Source organism: Dichomitus squalens (assembly GCF_000275845.1).
Source record: "Dichomitus squalens LYAD-421 SS1 unplaced genomic scaffold DICSQscaffold_51, whole genome shotgun sequence".
NCBI classification, from domain to species: Eukaryota; Fungi; Basidiomycota; class Agaricomycetes; order Polyporales; family Polyporaceae; genus Dichomitus; species Dichomitus squalens.
The window spans coordinates 48,256-54,807 of record NW_006766933.1 but is presented as its reverse complement, the minus strand read 5'-3'; the positions used below and the strand labels follow the sequence as shown (position 1 = coordinate 54,807).

Sequence of the window (6,552 nt, the reverse complement as noted above, 5' to 3'; positions counted from 1 at the left end):
ATACCGATCGGAAGCAATCAGCAGTAGTCGCTAAGAACAACGTAGGTCAGGCGAACAGGAGTGATACCCCCAGAGCATGTGTCGCACGACCATCTCAACGCGCAGAAGGATGTGCCCATAGACGAAACTACATTCCAGAAGTGGAGAAAACGGTTCGAAGAAGTAGAGCAGGAACACCGAGAGAGGGGGGAGGAGGTCAAGTGGGTAATTGTGGATGGATTCCTACTGTTTTGGGAGCCGGTGAGTCAAATTGTGGACACAGTACCTAGCCTGGAATTGACGAGCAACTCTTGCAGCAAGTAGTTGAGAAGCTTGATCACCGCATCTTCCTCCGGGTACCCCACGACGTCCTCAAGCAACGGAGGCACGAACGGCATGGGTACCACACTGCAGGTAGGAGCTCGTCCCTCCGCTGTCCCCGCGGCGCCCGTCCTAACGCTCTTCCTCCTTTCCGCCTCCCCGACCTATCCCGATGTGTGTCTCCGTAAACCCGCACCCGCGCTCTAAATCCGCCCTTTCGCCGCCGGCTGAAACGCGCACTGCGATGAACCGCCCATTGGAATCCCGGAGCTCAATCTGATCCAGAGGGCAGCCTTTGGCGCGATCCGCCGAATTACTGGGAGCAGATCGTCTGGCCGGCATATGTCGCCGCGCACGAGCAGATTCTCGAGAACGGGGACGTCGAGCACGGGAAGCCCAATGGCAAAGTTCCGGGGCTGCTGCTGTTCGAGGGGCTTGAGGTGGGCATGAGCGAAATGGTTGAACGGGTGTGTAGCGTGCTCGATACAGGGGCGGTGGGTGGAGATTAGCTGTACACAGGGAACATAGACTTCATTTTCTTCGTGAGCTTGGGATGGGATCGTTCCTCGCGGCGGAAGCAACGGAGCAATGTGAGGGTAATTTGTATTGGGGAGGTTCACGTGGTTTGGACAAGAGATTCAGGTGATCGGCACGGGCCCGATCCCTAGAAAGCTCTCAAGTCAGAGCAGTCGACACCCGCTGCACTCCTCTCCCCTCTACCTCCTCATCCGAAACTTGCCATGGCTCAGGTTATTGTCGTCGGTGGTGGTCTCGCTGGTCTCTCGGCCGCGCACACTCTGCTCGAGCGTGGCGCTAATGTGCTGCTCCTCGACAAGCAACCGTGAGTAGCATTGTCCACCAGTGACGCAGGGACAGTCAGTCGGTTTTGGTCTCGCTTCCCAAACGAAGCAGATACGGGACGCAGCGACTGCAAGCAGCCAATGAAAACGGAAAGAGGTGCTTTGGCGGGTGGGTTGCTAAAGCATCACTGACTGCCCCTGTTCGCGACTCGCATTAGCGCTTTTGTACTCACGATGATTCTCCTTCAGCTTCATGGGCGGCAACTCCACTAAGGCGACCTCTGGTATCAATGGTGCTGGCACACAGACTCAGCAGGAGTTGGGCATTCCTGATAATGCGAAGGTGTTTTTCGAGGACACTAAGCGATCGGTGCGTCCCTACGCGTTACTTTACCCCGCACCACATGACGTATTCATCAACAACCCTGATGTCAGGCGCGCGAGCTTGCCCGCGACGACCTCATCCGTGTCCTAACCGGCCGTTCTGGCGATGCCGTCAACTGGCTCCAGGACAAGTTCGGTCTCGACCTCTCTAAGGTTGCCCGTCTTGGCGGTCACTCGCAGCCCCGGACGCACCGCGGTAATGCGCAGTTCCCAGGTATGGTCATCACGTACGCGCAGATGGAACGGCTGGAAGACCTTGCGGAGAGTACGCCCGACCGCGTCCAGATTAAGAAGAAGGCCCGTGTCACCCAGCTCATCAAGGACGAGTCTGGTGCTGTCGTCGGCGTGAAGTATGAGCATCAGGGTAAGACCCACGACGCATACGGACCTGTCATCCTCGCGACTGGGGGATACGCCGCGGACTTCACCTCCGACTCGCTCTTGAAGAAGTACCGACCGGAGTACTGTGATCTCCCAACGACTAACGGGGAGCACTGTACGGGTGACGGTCAGAAGATGGCTCTTGCTGTCGGTGCCTCCGCAGTCGACCTCGAGAAGGTCCAGGTCCACCCCACCGGTCTCGTCGACCCCAATGAGCCCGAAGCGAAGGTCAAGTTCCTGGCCGCTGAGGCGCTTCGTGGTGTCGGCGGTTTGCTCCTCGATAACACCGGGAAGCGCTTCGTCGACGAGCTCCAACACCGTGACTATGTCACTGGCAAGATGTGGGAGAACGGCAAATATCCCATCCGCCTCGTCCTCAACGGTGCCGCGTCGAAGGAGATCGAGTGGCATTGCAAGCATTACGTCGGCCGTGGTCTGATGAAGCGCTACGAGAGTGGCGAGGCACTTGCGAAGGATATGGGTCTTTCGCCTGAGGTCCTGAAAAAGACATTTGATGACTACAACATTGCAGCGCGTACGAAGAAGGATCCCTTCGGCAAAAAGGTGAGGCTTCTCACCCATGAATTCTTTACGGGCCGATGGACTCACTTTCGTCCACCTGCAGTTCTTTACCGACAGTGAATGGAAACTCGACGACATCTTCAATGTTGCGATCATGACTCCTGTCCTCCACTACACCATGGGTGGCCTCGAGATTGACCCTGAGTCGCGTGTACTGGACAAATTTGGCAAACCCATCCCCGGTCTCTACGCTGCGGGTGAGGTTGCGGGTGGTGTCCACGGTGCCAACCGTCTCGGTGGCTCATCACTTCTCGGATGCGTTGTGTTCGGGCGGGTGTCTGGTGGCTCCGCTGCATCGTACCTTCTTCAGAAGATCGGCCCTGTCGCAGCGAAGGCCGCTGGCCGTTTGGGCGCTGTTGCTGGCCACCTCGGGGCAGAGAGTTCAAGCTCCAAGCCCGCAACTTCTACCGAGTCAGAGGAGAAGAAGAAGGTGGAGACCGGCGCGAACAGCTCTCCAGCGCCCTCGGGTGGCAACTCCTACAGCGTGGAAGAGGTGGCGAAGCACAACAAGAAGGACGACTGCTGGGTTATCATCGACGGCAAGGTCCTCGATGTGACCGCTTTCCTTCCCGACCACCCGGGAGGCGAGAAGGCGATCCTTCTGTATGCCGGGCGTGATGCGACGGAGGAGTTCAATATGCTTCACGATCCTAAGGTATGTCTCCCGTGCCCCCTAGGCGTGTCGAATAGCGAATGCTAACGAATCGGTAGGTCATACCCCGGTATGCACCTGACGCAGTCATTGGCACACTGAAGAAGTAGTTCGGTTCCCATTCTTAGCTCGTTTGGTTGATGCAGGACTCTTGTGTGGTATGTATACCACACTGCCCGGCCCTCATTTGTAAATCAACTATTCTCTTTCCTACGCCGCTAGTGTGCGTGTGTGTGTGGAGGCGACGGTATTGTGGATGAGGCGTAATGCGCCAGCTGGGTAACTCGGGACTTCGGACTAGTTGTGGCTAACCCCATGATCTCTCCGAGGGTACACTGTAAATTACGCGCGTAATGGTCTGCTGCGGCCCTAGCTGAAGCGAAATGAAATTTTTCAAAAGCGTTGATTTTGCCTCCTATGTCTAGGGTCATCAGTGCAGCTCAATGAGTGGACGGTCTGACTACGTCATGTGCTGCCGGTTACAAGGTTCAGGGCCAACGACGTGTCATGGCTACGAGCACAACTTACCCATGCGTGGTGTCTAGCGGCACCCACTATGCAGTGTACGACCGGCTACCGCACCGTGCTCCGCGGCCCGCCGCGACTTTCCTTTTTGGGGGTGTGGAACGCATGCTCTCGGGGAGCTACATATTTGAGTTGTTTCATAATGCCCAACAACCAGCAGTGCTTCATCATTGCCTTTGCACCGCCGAGATCTAGTATTACAGGCACCGCCGAGTGGTATATCAACTTGTATCCAAACCTCTTCGTTACTGTCCATATATACCCAGGCTGTTGTGTCTCCGCCCTGTGTCCGAGTAGCCTCTTGTGTGGACCAAGTACCGTCACACTAGTAGCGAGACATCGCGGTGCACAACCGGGAAGCCTGTCGCTCGAATATGGTGAATTACTGTCTGAGTATGGAACACTGCCATACATGTGCGCCACTCCTTTGCGCCGTGTCATGGTTGGACCGTGAACTACCTCATGCGCCACCGTGACCGCTCAGCTGGTGCTTTGACCGCATTCTGTATAGCCGCGAAGCGTTCAAATTGGCATACACAATGCGGTCCCAAGGCAACATCTCGACAACAGCCAGCCCGGGGTATACAGGCTCCAAGCGTCTTGACAACGACAATACTATGGTGCAGACGTCTATAAAAGGAACGTCGACGGAGGCTATCTGCCCATCTCTCGTAAAGTCCTCCCTGAGGAACATCTCTTGCCTATACGACATCGGCCCCCGCCGATCTCATTCTGAACACGCTCTCACGTCCTCCTCGGTCGTTGATCTTCGGTGGCACATCCTGCATAGCTATCCATCCCTGCTGCGAACTTGAATCATTCCTACACGCCACCAGAAGCATCCAACGTTTAGATCGAAGTAACGTGCATAGAGATCGTGGTCAGTCTCAAAAGATGATGTCCAATCTTTTGTTTATTGTGTTGATGCTTCAATTGTCGCCTGAAGACTACTTGCAACGCAGTCTGATGCCACGTCTCCGGCATCATCCGGAAATATGCGCCACAACCAATACATGTAAGTGCCATGCGCCCTTGTGGGGATCTAAACTGACTTTGCTTTGAGTAGTCAGAGCCGACAGTCGGCTTCTGTTCACAACATACCACTGGAGCTCCTATACAATTTCTTCGAGCATCTGGACAATCACAGCATCCGAGCTTGCATGCTAGTATGCGAAAGGTGGAGACTGATCAGTCAACGTCTCCTGTTTAGGGCACCTCGTCTTTCGGATCTTGCGTCTTTGGACTCCTTTTGCCGATTGGTCGACTGCAACCCGGATCTAGCCAACGCTGTCCGTGATCTGCACATACGCGGCAAGACGGACTACTCCTCTATGCGTCCTACACCTTGGATCCTACAGGTTCCACTCCGGCTGCTTAACCTGCTACCGAATCTGCGCTCTATCACGTTCGACCAAATCGAGCGCGTTCAATTCTCGGCAGACTTCTGGACAGAACTGGAGAAGTTCACACCGAAAGTGACCTCTTTGACGATCAAGGCATCTCGATTCTACTTTGACACCGATCTCCGAGACCTTATCTTTGCCTTCCCCAATCTCACATCGTTGACGCTCTCCAACGTCCACTGGGGTCGTGCGGATGAGACTGTCTGTCCACCTCCACGTTGGGGACGGATCCTGCCACTCCGGACGCTTCGACTGAACCATGTCCCCGGTCGCTCTGAATATGTAACGCTGTTTGACTGGCTAAGCAGGTCCAAGACAGTCCGGGAACTAGAAGTCCTGCAATACTCACATGAGGCCTTTGATCTCCTCGTGAACTACCTTCATCAGCTCGCAGACAAAGGTCGTTCGCTGCTGGAGTCATTCAGTTTCTCTCCATCAGCCGTGCTTTACGGGCGAGATTATGGTGAGTAGGTCCTGGGCCCTTCATTGCTTATATTGTGCTAACATACACTCTCCGCGCTAGTGGTTACCTATCCTGAGCTCGGTGCCGCTCTTCGTCGACATGTCCTCCTGCGGGACCTCCACTTGCATATCCCTAACATGATGAACGGGCCGATGGCATGGGTGCCCCGTCTTCTCCGGGACCTAGATCCCGCACCCCTCACGCATATCGCGCTTGACTTCACCTTGGACGTGGACAACGCTGATCACTTGACCCCCGACTGGAGCGAAACAAACTCTAGGCTGCAGTCTCAATGGCGCAAGACACTGCAGAAAGTGACGCTCACCCACTATCCCGTCGGCCACTTCCTCTCGGATTCGACAGCGCAGTATATCCTGACGACGCGGCTGGAGCATTTGAATGAGCGCAAGATGCTGGATGTGTTTATCGGAGAACGATATGGATAGCGCTTTCGCAAAATCCCGCTTCGGGACTGGGGGGGCTCGTCACCATAGGGCTGATTTTTTTTCTGGCTATAAGGCAGCGTTCTGGGTTTATATGGATGGACCTGAATTGACTTTATTCGTGATTTCTACACGCAGTGCTCTTGTATCAGATCATGTACTGGCGAGACTCATGTTAGCTCCGCACTACTCTGTTGCCAGTAGTGGGTTCACCTCTTGATTATGGCCGATGACCGTGATTTGCAGATATATATGTGGCAGTACTCTCGGAGTAGTCTGTCATCGTTTACTTGAATATGAGGAGTCGGCCTCATGATGCGCATATGGGCGAAGTGGCTGTGACTTCGGAGGCGGTTTCGGAAGTTACCCCGCCAACATTCCTCCTACGCAGCCATTGCGTCCTGACTGATGCTCAGACCATCACCACTCCGGGCCAAACGTTCCATGTAGGTCTGATGTATGCTCTTCTAACAAGTCTCAGGAGCATGCTGCGCACCCCTCAGAAGCTTCCGCCTTCAGGCCCCATCCTAGGCTCCTCACAACTCGTACCTATCTACACACGATCCCATCATCATCGTAGCATCCATTCTTATCTAAATCATGACCAGCTCGTGCGCAG

At 54.9% G+C, this 6,552-nt stretch overlaps 2 protein-coding genes across 2 annotated transcripts; both read left to right on the top strand.

Annotated features, from left to right (window-relative positions):
• The first annotated feature begins 1,006 nt into the window (after positions 1 to 1,006).
• On the top strand, positions 1,007 to 3,512 carry DICSQDRAFT_157223 (Flavocytochrome c). Its single transcript, XM_007369531.1, has 5 exons — positions 1,007 to 1,141; positions 1,350 to 1,470; positions 1,536 to 2,429; positions 2,491 to 3,102; positions 3,159 to 3,512. Exons 1-5 carry the CDS (start codon positions 1,041 to 1,043, stop codon positions 3,207 to 3,209), a joined length of 1,779 nt encoding a protein of 592 aa, XP_007369593.1. The 5' UTR covers positions 1,007 to 1,040; the 3' UTR covers positions 3,210 to 3,512.
• Positions 3,513 to 4,619: 1,107 nt separating this feature from the next.
• On the top strand, positions 4,620 to 5,936 carry DICSQDRAFT_163291 (uncharacterized protein; the record flags this gene model as incomplete). The annotated part of the gene is made up of 3 exons (XM_007369530.1): positions 4,620 to 4,639; positions 4,835 to 5,490; positions 5,551 to 5,936. The coding sequence occupies 3 exons, from the start codon at positions 4,620 to 4,622 to the stop codon at positions 5,934 to 5,936; spliced, it is 1,062 nt and encodes a 353-aa protein (XP_007369592.1).
• Between the last annotated feature and the right edge of the window lie 616 nt (positions 5,937 to 6,552).

Bases quoted from the DNA above. Each gene is read 5' to 3' on its own strand.
- DICSQDRAFT_157223 (XM_007369531.1), top strand. From the start codon at position 1,041: ATGGCTCAGGTTATTGTCGTCGGTGGTGGTCTCGCTGGTCTCTCGGCC. The intron at 1,142-1,349 runs GTGAGTAGCATT...ATTCTCCTTCAG, and splicing joins CTGCTCCTCGACAAGCAACC to CTTCATGGGCGGCAACTCCA. The intron at 3,103-3,158 runs GTATGTCTCCCG...ACGAATCGGTAG, and splicing joins ATATGCTTCACGATCCTAAG to GTCATACCCCGGTATGCACC.